Here is an 18,640-nt window from a genome sequence, read left to right as displayed (position 1 = left end):
CCGCCGAGAGCTGAGTCAAGTGCTCCTCCGCCCATCGGCACAGACACGTCACCTCCTTGGCCAGCGGAACACTCTTAGTGCCCCCCTGGCGACTGACATAGGCTACCGCAGTCGCGTTGTCATAGAGAACACGAACCGGCCTCCCCGCCAGTTCCGCGTGAAAGGCCTGTAATGCCAGCCGCATCGCTCTCAGTTCCAACTGATTGATGGACTAAGAAGCCTCCACCAGAGGCAAGCAGTTGCTTTCCATGCCTGTCTCAATAGCAGACTATGGACTTTTCCTTCAGAAAAGTTTTTTAAACCCAGATACACTAACCGCTGTTTATTTATTTATTTATTTATTATTACATTTGTATCCCGCATTTTCCCACCTATTGGTAGGTTCAATGTGGCTTACATGGAATAGAGAGAACAGTTACAATGGGGACGGTTTCGGTAACAAGTGGGATAACAATTATAGTCAGTGGTTACAATTCGAAAATATAGGGAGAGTTTCAAAGAGGACTCTCGCATAGGTAGTAGGTCTGATACTTGTGGTGTTGACTTGATGGTCTGACTGTAGTAGTGAATTGGGGTGTAAAGATGATGAGTTATGTCAAATGATTGGGTCCAAGGAGGTTGTTCTGAGTTTGTGCATTTTTTTGTTCCGTTTATCAAGTTTATGGGTGGTTTTCATAATTCATTTGATCAGTTAGGTTGGTTCTGTCAGGATGTGTTTTTTGGATAGGCCTTTAGGTGTTTTCGGAAGGCTAGGTAGTTGTCTTTCAGTTTTAAGTCCTTTGGCAGCGTGTTCCAGAATTTGGTACTTAGAAAAGAGAAACTATCTGCTAGAGTCGATTTGTAATTGATTTCTTTAAATGAAGGGAAGTGGAGGGTGAGATATGATCTTACTGATTTGCTTCTGTTCCTTATTAGAACAGTGGATTAACTGTTTTTTTTACCTATAAGTTTTGAACAGTAAGTGGATTTTGCCTTGATAATCACGCTCTTGTATGATTTTAGGAGGTTTTTTTTTCAATTAGTCCATTGTTTATTGAATTTGTTTTTGATCCAAATTCTTTCGTCTTCTACATTTCATTTGTAGGAAGGTCTTCATTAAACCACGGAGATAACTTCTTTTTTGGTTGGGATTTATTTGTAATTGATGCAGTTTTGCAAGTGTCATTCCATTGTTGGATGAAATTAATAGACGGATTAGAGGAAAGTAAATTACCAAGTTCGTTTGACCAAAATATGCATTTGCACTAGTTTTTTTTTTTTTTGTACAAAGACAGAAAACTGTATAAAATCCGCAATATTAAGGAAGCACAGGAAAGCTTCTCAGTGACAAACTTTGAGGGCCATCAACAATTTTCATCAAAAAATATCTCTGCAATACCAACGCAACCTAAGTGGCAACGAGTTACCAAAGAGAAATGCTTGAAATGCCAACAGTAAGACACCAGGGTTAATCGGACATATGTAGTGTGAATTGATCCTTGCATCCACTAGTCTTTCTTGGATTTGATAAGCCATATCTCTTCATGACTAAGCATCTGGGATATTGGAATTAACACTCAAATTTGGTTCTCCTTTGAAAAGCTCCTGATCTTGCTAAGAGGAGTAATTGTCCAGCATTTTAGTGAGTTGATATGGTTGGCATTTTGTTGGCTGGTGATATGATTATTCTTAGAAGATATTGCTCTTACAGCACTGGGACTAGGGGTGGGAAACACTTCCTCGAGACTGCGCCCTGCTGATGGAGAAATCTGAGTGCATATACAGGGCTGAATGGGTTAGGGATGAGAGTTTGGGGGAGGGACACCTCCAAGAGTGCCTAATTAAAGGATAGGTCAGATATTATTTTGCTAAATATGTTGTTTCTATGTTAATGGCAGGCCAGCGAGTGTTTAGAGATCTAGATTATTTAAGTCACATTTTGAAGAGCTACTATTTGGTTTAAATGCTGGATAATTTTACATTATTGTCATTTAATGTACGAGGTCTGAACATGCCCACCAAATGACAGCTCCTAATACCAAAGCATACCTGTTACCACATCCTCTGGCAAATGAGTTCCAGAGCTTAACTATTCATTGAGTGAAAAAATATTTCCTCCTATTTGTTTTAAAAGTATGTCCATGTGACTTCCTTGAGTGTCCCCTAGTCTTTGCACTTTTGCAACGAGTAAAAAAAAAAAAAAAAAAAATCAATTTACTTCTACTCATTTCTGCACCACTCAGGATTTTCTCGACCTCAATCATATCTCCCATCATCCATTTCTTTTCCAAGCTGAAGAGCCCTAACCTCTTTAGCCTTTCCTCATACTAGAGGAGTTCCATTCCCTTTATCATTTTGGTTGCTCTTCTTTGAATTTTTTCTAATTCCGCAATATCTTGAGATTCGGTGACCATAACTGAACGCATTACTCAAGGTGCGGACACACTACGGATCAATATAAAGGCATTATAATATTTTCGGTCTTATTCACCATCCTTTTCCTAATAATTCCTAGCATCCTGTTTGCTTTTTTGGCCACTGCCGAATACTGAACAGAAGATTTCAGCGTATTATCTACGACGACACTCAGATCTTTTTCTTGATTGCTGACCCCCCCCAAGGTGGAACCTAGCATCAGGTAACTAAGATTTGGATTATTCATTCCAATGTGCATCACCTTGCGTTTCTCCACATTAAATTTCATCTGCCATTTGCATGCCCAGTCTTCCAGTTTCCTAAGGTCTTCCTGCAATATTTCACAGTCTGCACGTGTTTTAACAACCTTGAATAGTTTTGTATATTAAGTTTTGAATGAATAAATAAAGTCTTTTTATGTCCTTAGTAAGATGTAGCCACCAAATGGGGCCTTAAGAACTTGTACAAAGACATCAACACCTCCTTTCTTCTGCTGGTTATATCCCGCTCTGTGCAGCCTAGCGACCACTGCCTTGTCAGATTGTTTCGTCATCTTGAGATCCTCGGACACCATCACAGCAAGGTCACTCTCCTGAGCTGTGCTCATCAATCTCTCTCCTCCTATCTGGTACATCTCCTTTGGATTTCTGCACCCCAAGTGCATCACTCTGCACTTCTTGGAATTACATTTTAACTGAAAAAAAAATAAAAACATCTATTGTAAAAAAAAAACTTTTTATAATTGTATTATAAAGTGTTGTTTTTTTTGTATTTTTTTAATAATTCAGGTTTCTTAGTATTTTTTGAGATACTGGGCATTTATTGATTCCACAGGTATATTATACTGATTAAGTTTTAACTGCTAGACCTTTGAAGATTCTTTTAATTTATGGAGATCTCTTCTCGTGGTTTCTAGTCCCTCTGTGGTATCTACTCTATTGGCTATCTTAGTGTCATATGCAAAAAGCCAAACTTTTCACTCTAATCCTTCAGCAATGTCTCTCACAAATATATTAAACAGAACTGGCCCCTGCACCGACCCTAGGCACTCCACTACTCACCTTCCTTTCCTCCGAGCAGATTCAATTTACCACCACCCTCTGCCTCCTGTCAGTCAACTGGTTTCCAATCCAGTTCACCACTTTGGGTCCTAAGTTCAGCCCTCTTAGCTTATTCATGATTCTTCTGTGAGGAACCGTACCAAAGGCTTTGCTGAAATCCACATAAATATTTACATCTAGTGCATGTTCTTTGATCAGCTAATCAAAATCAATCAGATTCATTTGACAGGATTTTCCTTTGGAAAGCCATGTAGTCTCGGATCCTGAAACCTATTGGATTCTAGAAAGCTACCTACCTTTTCCTTCAGTGGCAACTCCATTATATTTCCTACCACCGACATGAGTCTTACCGGCCTGTAGTTTCTTCTTCCCTGTCCCCATTTTGTAAAGAGGGACCACATCCGCTTGTCGTCAATCCTGTGGAACCTCTCCCATCTCTAAAGATCTATTAAATAAATCCTTAACAGGTCTCGCCAGGATTTCTCCAAGTTTTCTCAGTATCCTGGGATGTATCCCATCTGGCCCATACCTTGGTCCACTTTCAGATTCTCCAGTTGTTTATAAACTCTTCCGTGAATGGCACAATATCAACTCCATTCCCAGATATACCCTAGGCAGCTGACCACAGTCCTCCAGGACTTTCTTCCATGAACACCATATTCACTTTATCTTCATCACTTTCACATAGCTTTTCTCAATGTCTTTCACTCTACCAATTCCATCCCTATCTTTTTTCCTTTCCTCAATATATCTAAAAAAGTTCTCATCACCTTTCGAGATTTTTTTCTTCTGCCTGAGCTTTTGCTAGCTGTATTTCCCTCTTCTTTTCTTCGAGTTTATTCCAGTAATCTTTTCCGTGATCCTCTCATTGCGTCTTCTGTATTTCTTGAAGACTGCCTCTTTTGTCCTTATTTTTTCAGCTACTTGTTTGGAGAACCAAATAGGCTTCCTGTTTCTCTTGGTTTTGTTTACTTTCCTTGTATAAAGACCCACTGCCATATTTATAGCAGCTTTCAGCTTCTACTTCTCCAATGTCTATCCCTGTCAGACCCTTCTTCAAGTAGTCCCCCATTTTACCAAAATCAGCACATCTGAAATCCAGTACTTTAAGTTTTGTGCTTCTGCGCTCAGCTTTCGCTCTTATATCAAACCATATCATGTGATCACTACTGCCTAGGTGGGCACCCACCCAGACCCTGGAAACAATACCTGCATTTGTGAGCACTAGATCCAGCATTGACCCTTCCCTCTTGCGTTTGGTCACCATTTGTCTAAGAAAAAAAAAACCTTGACAAGCATCCACAATCTCTCTGCTTCTTTCTGATTCTGCCAATGGGATGTTCCAATCCACATCAGACATATGAGCTTAAGCAGTCAGAAAGCCAAATCAATATTCCTTTATTATAATTAGAGAATATCTAACCTACATTAGACATGTATTTATTTATTCTAGTGCTTGATTACACTCCTCACCAGTTTGCCTAAAGCATGGTACAATTATTCTTTCCTGTTAATTTCCTTTCCTTGAGTACTGTTAGACTAGTCCTGACCAATGTGTTGGGTCTCCTTACCAGCAGATGGGAGGCACAGAAACTTGAATATGCCAGTTAGAAAGCGTGGTACAACCTGGCACACTTCAGTATACTCATGCCTAAGCTTTAAATAAGTAGAGGAACCAGTACAAGAAATAAGTAAATGTGGAACTGGGAAGACAGAGTTAAACTTATGCCTTTAAAAAGAAATGCAAGAGTGTCTTAAGTAAGCTATTGATAAATCCTAGCTTAGCTGACCTTGAGGAAGGCCAGTGAGTACAAACAGAGATGACTATTACAGACCTCTTTTCTGTACTGACAAAGAAAAACCATTTGATGAGAGGTTACAGAGAGTCTGAAACTGACCAGTATTTGTGATCTTCTTCTGGAAAGCTAAACCATACTCTGTGTTTAACTAAAGAAAACAGGTGAGAAATGTTAGTCTATTATTAAAAGTAGATGAGAAATGCTATGTAATAGATTTTCCCATTGTACTATGCCCTTTATGCTTAGATTAAGTTCAGCCTTCTAAAAAAAAAAAAAAAAAAAAGTATGTCTTACTGATGCTATGGAATTCTGTACAGATTAATCAATTACCTCATATGAGTTTAAGGGTATAAATGTAAGCATTGGATTGTCATACTTCAGGGAGACTTGGAAGGAGAGAGCCTTCTCTCCCAGTCTTCCCTCCTTATTGCCATAAGATATTATGCAGCTCTAATAAAAAGACCAATTTTACTAATTCTGTGTGGGACAATATATCGTATTTTGTCACAATGCATGTGCTTTATCTAGAACACCAGGGCCTACCTAGGGAACTCTCAGATAGACACTAAATCTTTCAATTAACAAGTCCCACTGCAGATCCTTGTGATCTTGGGCAAGTTGCTTAACCTTCCATTGTCTCCGGTGCAAACTTAGATTACGAGTCTTCCAGGGACACAAAAATAGCTCCAGGGACCTGAATGTACACCACTCCAATAGCTTTTAGGCTTGCAAGTGGTATGTAAGAAAGTTTTTAAAAGTACACAGAGAAGTGCGAGCAGGGAATGCCCTCACCAATATCCCCAGAGCTTCATGGGTGGGACACTGGACTGGTCTAGTAGGACTCAAGAAAAAGAAATTAACAGGTAAGAATAATTTCACCTTCCTTATCATTCTATTGGACCAGTCCTGGACCACTTATGTTGAAAAGCTTTATCCCTCAGGAAAAGCACAAGTCAAGATTCCCTCTATTACTACCCTACCAAAAGAATTATCCTCACGTGCTAAATATTAATTCTGCAAAGTTTTACAAAGAAGTGTAGTGACAACCATATCACCACCTTGTAAATATCCTCCAGGGTTGACCACACCAGCCATCACCCAGGAAACTGTTTGCAACCTTACTGAATGAGCTTGGAGGCTTTCTGGGACCTTCCTATGGTTGGGGATATAGGCTGACTCAATCATACCTTTGATTAAGTCTGCCTAAATCCCCAACCAACTTAAAGGACATTTGCACCTTCTGTGGGCCCCAGTTACCACTGTACCGGCTGCAATAACTGATTAACCTTCCTCCCTCAGAAAATGTGAAGTGTAAGATTAACCATTTTGAGTTTTTCTTATTTTCTTTAAGATTGTTTTCCTGATCTTGGATCTTCCAATTGCGGACAATTATGTAAATATATATTGTTGAGAGAAAATGTTTTCCTTTTTATATTAAATTTCTGTATTTCCTTACATTTATGTGATAAATGTGAATGTAATTAAGTAAAATGATAAATAAATAAAAAAAAAAGAAAAGTAACTGAAGCTCCCAAACAATGTACATAAACATGGGTGGGCTCCTGGAATAGAGTGAAGAACTAATGGAAAGAAAATTAGGTAAGCCACAATTTCTCCTTCCATTACGTTGCTTCCCATTATTCCAGGTCCCATGGTTTGTCCAAAAGCAATCACTACACAGGGTGGGACCCTGACCCTGCCTCCAGCAGAACTGAGAGACTGAATGTGGCCTCCAAGTGCATCGCTACATACACCCAATAGTGCTTAGCAAAGGTATGCAGCATAGATCACATTGCCGCCCTACAGACTTCTGCTGGAGACATCAGTGTGGTCTCCACCTATGACGCCACCATATGCCTGGTCGAAAGCGCCTTAAACGTCTGTGGAGGCTGCTTGCCCTTGAGCAGATAAGCAGACAAAAAGATCTCACAGGTTTCAGACTGTATTTCTCTAATCTACAACTCTATAATCACTACAATCCACCCAATCTAAGAGCTAGTAACGGGTTGAGGCTGAAACTGCAGTAGTGCTGGACACTGTGGAATACCTTTCTTCTCCTAGACATTGTTTTCAGATTTTTTGCTTGCAATATTTTGAACCACCTTTACTAATGAAGTGCTAGTCCTGTACATCGATGTAACATAATGTATTCTAATTAAATGTCCCAAGGAACGATGACAATAGCAGGAAGTGTCAATTAGCTTCCAGCGAGTCATGAAAACAAAGGTCTCTCACAGCAAATGTAATTCCCATAGACTTGTCTTGATGATGTTATCTGTATCAATGTTGTCAAAAATAAAGAAAGATGTTCTGTAAATAATTAAGGGGCACTTTTACTAACGTGGTGTAAGTTTTTGAACTTACCGCATTTTAACAGGAAAAATTAACATGTGGCAAGTGCAAAGGTTGTAAGGTAATTGCTGGGGGTGTGTTTCACATGTCCTCTGCTGTTACCGCACTGAAATGTTCTTTACTGCATGTTAAAGACAGTTTGCAATTAGTGTGGATGCACTTAACATCTCTACTTGGAGAAGTAGGCAAGTGCATCTGTGTTAACTGCACAGCAAACAGGCACACCCATTCTCTGCTCATAATTACTTAGGCCCAGATGCATCAACCAAACGTAAAAAAATGTAAAACGTAAAAGTCCTTAACGAATTTTTAAAAACAAAGAATGCACCAAAAAAAACAAGTCTTAAATGTTCGGTACGATATTGTAAAGTACAATGCATTAAAGAGTCATTAAATTGGTCGGCCCCTAAAGCATGCGCAGAGCAGCCAAGCGTTATGCTGGCTGCTCTGCGCATGCTACAAACGTCACAAACAAACAAAAAAAACCAACACAAACACGTGGCTCCCCGCTTTCCCCTGCATAAAATATAAAATCTAAACAAACATCAAAAACGGATCGGGAGGGGGCAAAGGCGCTCATCAGTAGCGTCCTGTCCTGTATGGACGGCCTTGCCCCCCCCCCCCCCCCGAGGTCGCCGCTGCTCCCCGCTTCTCCCTGTATTAAATAAAAACCAAAACTTTTGCAGCGCCGGGCCCCCCTCCCCTCCTGTCTCTCTTTCTCCTTCTCCCACCACTGCTCCACCTCCCACCATCCTCCGCCCCCATGCCCCGCCCCGAGGTCGTCACCGCCACTCCCCCCTCCGCCTTACCGGGCCCGCGCAGTGCCTCTCACTTCTGTGTGAGGGCGCTGCACGCGCAAGAACAACAACAGCTGATCGACGCTAGTCTTCAGGACGTCTCTCCTTCCCTGACCTGGGCACGCCCCCGTCTGACGTAATAACTACGTAGGTTGCTTACGTCAGACGGGGGCGTGCCCAGGTCAGGGAAGGAGAGACGTCCTGAAGACTTGCGTCGATCAGCTGTTGTTCTTCTTGCCCGTGCAGCGCCTTCACACAGAGGTGAGAGGCGCTGCACGGGCCCGGTTAAGGCGGGAGGGGGGGCAGAGGATGGCGGGAGGCGGAGCAGTAGTGGGAGGAGAAAGAGAGAGGAAGGGAGGGGGGCCCAGCGCTGCAAAAGTTTTGATTTTTATTTTAATACAGGGAGAAGCGGGGAGCAGTGGCGACCTCGAGCGGGGGGGGGGGGGGGGGGGGCAAGGATGTCCATACAGGACGCTCCTGATGAGCGCCTTTGCCCCCTCCCGATCCTTTTTTTGATGTTTGTTTTGATTTTCAATTTTATGCAGGGGAAAGCGTGTTTGTGTTGTTTATCTCACTTTTGTTTTTAAACATGCCAGCTTGGATTTTATGCTGCAGGGGGAAGCGGGGAGATGACAGCTCAGGCCTTAACGACAGGTCTGACCTCACGTTAAATTTATCACGGTAAATGATTCGTTGTAATCGTCGGTATGGTTAGTGCATCCCGAATTGTCCACATTTCAATGGTAGTTACTTGTTTGCATTCTGTTTTCGTTAGCTGCTAGCGTCGTGGGAAAATGGCCTTTAATGCATGCTACGGTTGAAAATTTCGTCGTTAAAGGGTCGTTAAGGTTTAGTGCATCTGGGCCTTAGTTCCCACCCCCTAACACAGAATGCAACACATGAATTAGCACATGGTGTCATGACATCATGGGAACAGTGACTGCGCTTACACAGGAACAGTGCATGCTAATTTGCATTAACTGCTTAACACACTTTATTAACAGGGCCCCTAATTTCCTGTACTGTCAACCTGGCAGCCTTCCTAAGCACCCAATAATCTCAACAGAAGACATTTTCCCTTGGTTACAAAACACAGTTCACCAACATGAAGGAAGCAGAACCTATAAGGAAGAACTGGTAAGCTGTGAGGAAGCACAACAGAAAAAGTTAATACAGAATCGAAGCGTATGCTAATTCACAAACCTGTCAGATGAACTTTCTTCAATAGTTTTGGTCTCTATTTCAACCTGGGCAGGACTAGAACTTCCACTCTGATCAGGCAGGTCTGCTTGTGTATTTTCATCACTACAACCATGCAACAAATTCCTGAATTTCAGACATTCCAACTGGGCAGCCACAACCACTTCCATGTACTTGTCAGATAACAATGCAGATTCTGAGGTCTGTGACTGCGGTACATTTTCTTCTCCTGTGAGACCACTGTTTCTAGCATGGTCATCTGAAGAAAAGAGTACTGAACTGTCACAGGTGTTTGCAGAGAACATATTCTCATTAGTTTTTCCAGTGCTTGTGTTCAAACCATCAACAGCTGATCTGTTTTCTGATTGGGATTCAGTGCCTTCTGCTGACTTACGGCAGGAAAGCAGGGCAAATATATTCTTTACAGTATTTTAATCTACCATGGAAGAAGCCTTCTGTTCCAGCTCCAAGGAATGCTTGTTTCCAACAGTATCAACAGCATCAAGCTACTGATGGAGGATGTGCTTCTGCCCTTGTCCCCTTGACAAATTCCTGAAAAACATTCAAGAAAACATTCTTTGAAAAAGAAATGCAGATTATCTACCATCTACATATCCTTATCAGGAGTAAGGCTATATTCAGAGCACAAAGCAACCATGAATAGCAATAAAACAGAGCACTGAAATAGCAATAAATCTTTCTGTCAAGTAGGTTAACAAGAAGAAAAGAATAAAGGCCAGTGTCATTTAACAAAACTGCAATACAATGAGCAAAAAACATCTACAATTAAGAAACTACAATGAGAATAGATGACCAACAAAAATGACTATAAAAAAAGTGAGCCACAAAAACAAAGTATCTGACAAAGGATCAAATGGAAGACTACATTGAAACCAAAATTGTCTTTAGTTATGTAAACTAAATCAGAAAAATGAAAGACAAACAGGAATCAAAGAGGAGGGGGCAAGGTTTATAAAGGAAGTATGTTTAGAAGGAAGAATATCTTGAACATATACTTGGGTTTGCAAGTTTATCATAATTTAAACAATATTGCAGCCCCCCCTGTACACAGATACCATTCATATTTCCCCCTCCCCCACTGTACCCACACGCCATCCACCTTTTTGCCAGCACACTCTCTGCACCCACACATAGCATCCATCTTTTTTCCAACCTACCTTCACCCACACATAGCATCCACTTTCTTCGAGCCCCCCCCCCCCCACACACTGCATTCAAACTACATTTTTTCCAGACCCCTCCCTGCACACAGTCACAATCCATTTTGTTCAAGATTCCCACACCTACACCCACCAGTGAGGTAGGAGGAGGAACTGCATTGGTAGTACCTCTTCTAGGCAGGAAAGAACCCCGCTCTTTCCTGCTTGTTGCCTTTGCTCTGGGCTGGTGCCTGCCGCTTCTACCAAATGGCTGCCAAGACTTCCTGCGGCAGCCTCACGATTACCGTGCGAAGTCTTGGTGGCCATTTTGAAGAAATGGCAACACCAGCACAGAGCAATGGCAGCAGGCAGAAAGAGTGGGGTATTTTCCTGCCCCCAAAGAGCCCACTAGACCACCAGGACATGCTCATGACCAACCAGATGGCCTGCACAGAAAGTTTCCATGCCCCAGATCCAGTTCAGATAGACCACCTGAACATTCAACACCCCGCAACATATGCCACTGACAGAAGTAGGTGAGACTCAATCCATCGTAGAAGCAACACTGCCTCCATCACCATTGGAGAGCACACAAACAGGTGTGCAGTCCATCAGGACACAAAAAGCTAAAAGAGCCCAGCAAACCGCACGGAACGCCAATCTGTTGATGGGCCAATGTGACTTGGCCCCTGACCACAACCCCTGATTGTACTAAGAGCAACAGTGCATTCCCCAATCTAGGACACTGGCATCGGTCATGACCATCATCCATGCAGGTAATGCTAGAAGAGTCCCTCGCATCACACTGGTACCCAGCAACCACCAGCCCAGACTGTGGCGCACCTCCAGCTGCCAGGGCAGATGTCACTCATAATCCTCGGAGACTGGCGACCAATGGCTCAAGAGGGAACTCTACAGTGGTCGCATGTGAGCCCAAGCCCAAGGTACCACCTCCAGTGCTGCCATGGACCCCAACACATGAACATAAGCTCAAACTCATAAGTACATAAGTACAATACCCTGTTTCCCCGAAAGTAAGACATTCCCCGAAAATAAGACCTAGTAGAGGTTTTCCTGAATTGGTAGATATAAGGCCTCCCCCGAAAGTAAGGCCTAGCAAATTTTTGTTTGAAAGCAGGGCCGCCGAGAGCCGGACAAGGCCGCCCCCCCACCCGAGGTCGCCGGGCCCCCCTCCACCCACCCTCCGTCGCTCCCGGAACTAACCTTAAACGCCTCCTTTCACCTTCGCAGCAAGCAGCAGCAGGGCAGACCTCTCCTTCCTTCCGTGCCCCGCCCTCGCGGACGTTACGTCAGGCGAGGGCGGGACACGGAAGGAAGGAGTGGCCTGCCCTGCTGCTGCGAAGGTGAAAGGAGGCGTTTAAGGTTAGTTCCAGGAGCGACGGAGGGAGGGCGGGCAGGCCAACCCCGATGTTTCCTCGAAAAATAAGACAGCCCCTGAAAATAAGACCTAGCACATTTTGGGGGGCAAAAATTAATATAAGACAATGTCTTAATTTCGGGGAAACACGGTAAGTATTGCCATATTGGGAAAGACCAAAGGTCCATCAAGCCCAGCATCCTCTTTCCCACAGTGGCCAATCCAGGTCACAAATACCTGGCAAGATCCCAAAAAAGTACAAAACATTTTATACTGCTTATCCCAGAAAAAGTGGGTTTTCCGCAAGTCCATTTAACAATGGTCTATGGACTTTTCCTTTAGGAAGCCGGCCAAACATTTTTTAAACTCCGCTAAGCTAACCGCCTTTACCATATTTTCTGGCAATGAATTCCAGAGTTTAATTACACATTGAGTGAAGAAACATTTTCTCTGATTCGTTTTAAATTTATTACATTGTAGCTTCATCGCATGCCCCCTAGTCCTAGTATTTTTGGAAAGCGTGAACAGTCGCTTCACTTCTACCCGTTGAACTCCACTCATTATTTTATAGATATCTATCATATCTCCCCTCAGCCGCCTTTTCCTCAAGCTGAAGAGCCCTAGCCACTTTAGCCTTTCCTCATAGGGAAGTCGTCCCATCCTCATTATCATTTTCGTCGCCCTTCTCTGCACCTTTTCTAATTCCACTATATCTTTTTTGAGATGCGGCGACCAGAACTGAACACAATATTCGAGGCGCGGGCGCACCATGGACCGATACAAAGGCATTATAATATCCTCATTTTTGTTTTCCATTCCTTTCCTAATAATACCTAACATTCTATTTGCTTTCTTAGCCACAGCAGCACTGAGCAGAAGGTTTCAACGTATCATCAACGACGACACCTAGATCCCTTTCTTCGTCCACACTCCTAACATGGAACCTTGCATGACACAGCTATAATTCGGGTTCCTCTTTCCCACATGCATCACTTTGCACTTGCTCACATTAAACGTCATCTGCCATTTAGACGCCCAGTCTCCCAGTCTCGTAAGGTCCTCTTGTAATTTTTCACAATCCTCCCACAATTTAACGACTTTGAATAACTTTGTGTAATCAGCAAATTTAATTACCTCACTAATTACTCCCATCTCTAGGTCATTTATAAATCTGTTAAAAAGCAACGGTCCCAGCACAGACCCCTGGGGAACCCCACTAACCACCCTTCTCCATTGAGAATACTGACCATTTAACCCTACTCTCTGTTTCTTTTAACCAGTTTTTAATCCACAATAGAACACTACCTCATTGGCTTAGCAAGGGGGGGGCGGGAGGGGCGGTCCGTCCCGGGTGTGAGCTCAAGGGGGGTGCTTCTTGCCAGCTCCCCTCCCCCGGGTGCACCACGATGACACCCCCCAGACCCAGTGCCTACCCTGAACTCCGTCTAAGCTCCCGCACCCTACCTTTAAAAATGCTCAGAAATCGAGGCGAGGCGCAGCGCCTCGCGCCTGCAAGTAAAAGAAGTATGGATGGATCGTCTCATTGTCGATCGGGCCTTCCCTCGCTCTGTCTGTCCCGCCCTTGCGGAAATAGGAAGTTGCGTCAGCGGAGGGCGGGACAGACAGAGCGAGGGAAGGCCCGATTGACGATGAGATGATCCATCCATACTTCTTTTACTTGCTGGCGCGAGGCGCTGCGCCTCGCCTTGGTTTCTGAGCTTTTTTAAAGGTAGGGTGCGGGAGCTTAGACAGAGTTCAGGGTAGGCACTGGGTCAGGGGGGATGTCATCGTCCTGCACCCGGGGGGGGGGGGTGCAATGGCGAACCGCCCCGGGTGGCAGCCCCCCTTGCTACGCCACTGCACTACCTCCTATCCCATGACTCTCCAATTTCCTCTGGAGTCTTTTATGAGGTACTTTGTCAAATGCCTTAAAATCCAGATACAGAATATCAACCGGCTCACCTTTATCTACATGTTTGTTTACCCCTTCAAAGAAATGTAGTAGATTGGTGAGGCAAGATTTCCCTTCACTAAATCCATGTTGACTTTGTCTCATTAATCCATGCTTTTGAATATTCTCTGTAATTTTGTTCTTAATAATAGTCTCTACCATTTTGCCCAGCACCGACATAAGACTGACCGGTCTATAATTTCCCAGATCTCCTCTGGAACCTTTTTTTAAAAAAAATCAACATTACATCGGCCACCCTCCAATCTTCCGGTACCACTTATCACCAACTCTCTTGAACCTAATGATGATACCGCTAGCCAAACTTCTAGCCAACCAAAACCTCAATCCTTATATATATGCAGACGATGTCACGATCTACATCCCATTCAAAGATGATCTAAACAAAATCACCAATAAGATCAACCAAAGCCTCCAAACTATGCACTCCTGGGCAGATGCATTCAAACTGAAACTCAACGCAGAGAAAACACAATGTCTTGTACTAACCTCACAACACAACAAAAACAACTACTCCAAAATAACCACACCATACTGTTCTATTCCCGTCGCACAAAACCTAAAAATTCTTGGAGTGACAATCGATCGAAACCTCACACTCGATACCCATGTGAAGAATACAATGAAGATGTTCCAGTAGTGCACACAACTTGCTTATTATAAATCTCCTATTGTTGTGTTTTATATATATAAGTATCTATAAACATCACTGTGCTCACCTCAATTCATTTTTTAATAGTTTTTTATGTGCACTACTATCAAAGTGCTAAAAGTCCAAAAAACTGTAGCACTGTTGCAGTAAACTTAGTTATCATGCAAATAATAATATTTATAAGCGAGTTGTGTGCACTATTGGAGGTTGGGGGCAGTCTAAGATTATAAAAAGTCACAATTGCAGAGGCTTGATACAAGCATTACACAGAGTGCCTGCGTGACAGTATGAGACGTCCCCTTATAAGCAATGTACTGCTGATGGAGTAAATTGCTCCCCCTACTTTTAGTTGTGTATTTTACAAGACCAATAAGGTGGAGCATTGCCATTTTTTTCTATTTTATTGAATATATTTCTAGAATAAGCAGCATAAAATGTATTGTATTGCTTTGGGATTTGCCAGGTACTTCTGACCTGGATTGGCCACTGTTGGTGTGTTTAAAGCGGTGAATTCTTTCGTGTTGTATTGGGACGTGAGTATCAGGCATTGAGTTTTTTCTGCATTTAGTTTCAAGCGAAAAGCATCTGACCAGGTGTTCATGATGTGTAGACTTAGGTTGATTTCATTGGAGATTTCTTTAATGTCTTTTTTGAAAGGGATGTATATAGTTACATCATCGGCGTAAATATATGGGTTGAGGTTGTGGTTCGATAGGAGTTTCGCCAGGGGGATCATCATTAGGTTGAAAATGGTTGGTGAGAGGGGTGATCCTTGTGGTACTCCACATTCGGGTGTCCAAGCAGCAGACGTGGTTGAATTTGATGTGACTTGGTATGAAGTTGGACAATGTAATAGTGCAAACTGGTAATCACCTGGACCAAATAGTATACACCCAGAGTACCACAAAAAAATGTTGCAGACCTACTATTAATAATAACCTATCTTTAAAATCATCTATGTTACCTGAAAATTGGAGGGTAGCCAATCTAATGACAATTTTTATAAATAAGTTCAGGGGTGATCCAGTGACAAGAAGACTAATAGAAAGTAATATACATACAGAACATACTTTCTGAACATACAGATCACAGGCATCAGGTCACCATGGTAACTAGAAAAATCAAACCTAGCCCCTGGGTCTCAAGCACAGAGCACATTTCAGTGCAGCAGTAGCGCCAATAACGGCAGTAATGTCAGCAAGCATGTCAGAAGACAGTGATGCCATCAACCTGTGCATTAGAAAAGACACTGGGGTTATCGATTAACACAGGCTGAGGGTTAAGGGGGTTATATTTCCTCAGTGGTTTTGATAAGCAACAGCATCAACCCAGTTGACATTCCAGTGTTGAGGTTACTCGGTAGCTACCTGGAGGATAGGCATAGGACCTATCCTCAGAAATCCCTAACAAGAGAGCTCCCATCCCATCTAGAGCCACAATTCGCAATAAGTCTTGCTTGTGTCCAGTAAACGGCATCACGAGTCTGCAAAACGTCTCCTCGATTCATGCAATTACATCCAAGTTTATGCATGATGCATATACAGACTTGTACATTTTCACACTTACTGCCTTTGAATCTGTAAAATCAAGACCTTTCTTTGCCCTGTATTTTACTGTTGTGATTTTGAAAAAAAATTTCCTTTCAACTACTTTGAAAATAATTTATAAAGTATTGCCTGTATGAGGCATATCCTACATGTGAAAATGGCTTTTATACAGTTGTGTGGATGTATACGCATGTGCTGATTTTAACTGTTAACACCCTATTCACCTGTTCAGGATCCCTGTTTGTTTTAATCATTCCCACAATAAATAATTCCTTAATCCCTTATTTGTCCTGTTGTCTTCACTAGATTGTAAGCTCTGTCATGCAGGGACCGTCTCTTATATGTTTAGTGTACAGTGCTGCATACATATAATAGCGTATATAAATTATAAGTAATAGTAACAGCATTTGAAAACAGCTACCCACACAGAGCATTAACTGGGACAAACAAGACCATTTGGTTCCAGAATCTCCAGCCCTTTGGGTAAGAATAATGACATGAATTTAAAAGACACAGATCATTGGTTTTTTTGTTAGTTTGTTTTTGTATTTTATGGAAAGGGAGCAGAGGGAATAGAACACATAGGTGAGAGCGTAAATGGGTGCAAGACTTGTTTCGGGGCTCATTTTCAAAGCACTTAGCCTTCCAAAGTTCCATAGAAACTTTGAAAATACGCTAAGGCTACCAGTGGGCATTAACAATGAGACAGTGACTGTTGATCTAAGTGGGCAGGCAAATAATAGGAAGAGGCTGGATTACTTGGGTAATGGCTAGAGAGGCTAAAAAGGATGCTGCTCAAGTGTGTGGGTGATGGAAAGAAACCGAGATTACAGCCGTTACGATGAATGGCACCTGTGTATCTGAGCCAAGGACAAATCCAAATCCAGCAGAACCCAAATCTAATACAAAAAAAATCACAAGTGCCGCACTATTGATACCATATATTTCAATTTCACAACATATTCAAAGAACAAGTCACACGCATTCAGATGCATTCACACTCTAACACGCCGAGCATCCATCCGCACATGCATTCGGGGATCGGCCTCCCCTCCGAATGATCTGCCATCTCTCTCCTCTATCTTCCACTCTCCGCATTGTCCGCGATACGGTGCCTGTCCCTCAAACACCCTCCATCAAACTCCTACCTGACTCTGAGGTCGACCACTACCAATTCCACAGCTTTCCGTCTCAGGTACCCCTTAATCGGCCCCTATACACTACATACACATGCTCCCTGCCTTGACGGAAACAGGAAGTTGCGTCAGAAGAGAGGACAGCAGGGCATCTGAAACCAAGGAGGTTTAGTAGACAGAAGGAAGCCTATTTGGTTCATCTTTGTTTCTTCTCCCCCCCGCGCAGCCGTCATTTCCATACACTCAAAACAAGCAAACCTATGAGCTGCTGCATCCACATTGTCGTTCTTTTTTGTTGATCCATTTGTAGCAAGTTTAAAACTCTTTCAGTTAGGTAGGTGGAGGAGTAAAGAAATAACAATTGAATATCACTAAAACAGCTTCAAAAAATTATTGTATCTGGTAGAAACAGCAATTATAAACGCAGTAGTTTGTGCTCATTTTTCTTCACTGTTCTATACAGTACAGATGGACAGAGTTCTGTCCCTTCCATTGTGCAGCTGCTAGCTCTCAGTGTCCTAGTTGGGTTCTGTGTGTCCACACTACATCTCAATAAGGGCCAGATATGAGAAGGCTGGAAAGAAGGAGGGAACTGTGCTGTGCAGTGGCGTAGCTACGTGGGGCCAGGAGGGCCTGGGCCCCCATAGATTTGGCCCTGGACCCCCTGCCGATGACCCTCTTGACCTCCTCCCGCCACCAACCCTCCCCTGCCGTCGCCATGGGCTACCTTTGCTGGCGGGGGACCCCAATCCCCGCCAGCCGAGGTCCTCTTCTTCCCGTGCAAAGCTTTGTTCTGTTTTTGACGTCGTGCAGGATGTCAGACTCACAGAAACAGAACGAAGCCTTGCAGATCAGCTGATCTGCAAGGCTTCATTCTGTTCTGTGAGTCTGATGTCCTGCACGTACAACGTACAACGTGCAGGACATTAGAAACAGAACGAAACCTTGCACGGGAAGAAGAGGACCTCGGCTGGCGGGGATTCGGGTCCCCCGCCAGCAAAGGTAGGCGACGATGGCGGGGGAAGGTTGGCGGCGGGAGGGGGAGTCAAGAGGGTCATCGGCGGGAGGGGGGTCATCAAAGTTGGTGGTAGTGGTGGTGGTGGTGGTGGTGGTGGCGGCGGGGGGGGTCGGCAATGGCGGGGGGGGGGGGGGGGTCGGCGGCGCCGGGGGGGCTAAAATGTGCCCCCTCACCTCG

The 18,640-nt window shown here is 43.4% G+C and overlaps 1 protein-coding gene across 1 annotated transcript in view; it reads right to left on the bottom strand.

Annotated features, from left to right (window-relative positions):
* Positions 1 to 17,559, bottom strand: part of LOC115461623 (H/ACA ribonucleoprotein complex non-core subunit NAF1-like) — an 80,086-nt gene extending 62,527 nt beyond the window's left edge. Inside the window, exons 1-2 of the mRNA XM_030191588.1 lie at positions 17,458 to 17,559; positions 9,607 to 10,155 (exon numbers count right to left, since the gene is read on the bottom strand). Of these exons, the coding sequence (XP_030047448.1) occupies positions 9,607 to 9,908 (302 nt within the window). The 5' untranslated portion in view covers positions 9,909 to 10,155; positions 17,458 to 17,559. The remainder of the gene's footprint in view (positions 1 to 9,606; positions 10,156 to 17,457) is intronic.
* Positions 17,560 to 18,640: the final 1,081 nt, after the last annotated feature.

Source organism: Microcaecilia unicolor, chromosome 2, assembly GCF_901765095.1.
Source record: "Microcaecilia unicolor chromosome 2, aMicUni1.1, whole genome shotgun sequence".
In the NCBI taxonomy this organism is placed as follows: Eukaryota; Metazoa; Chordata; class Amphibia; order Gymnophiona; family Siphonopidae; genus Microcaecilia; species Microcaecilia unicolor.
Note: the sequence above shows the minus strand (reverse complement) of the source record. Positions and strands in the feature narration are given on the sequence as shown.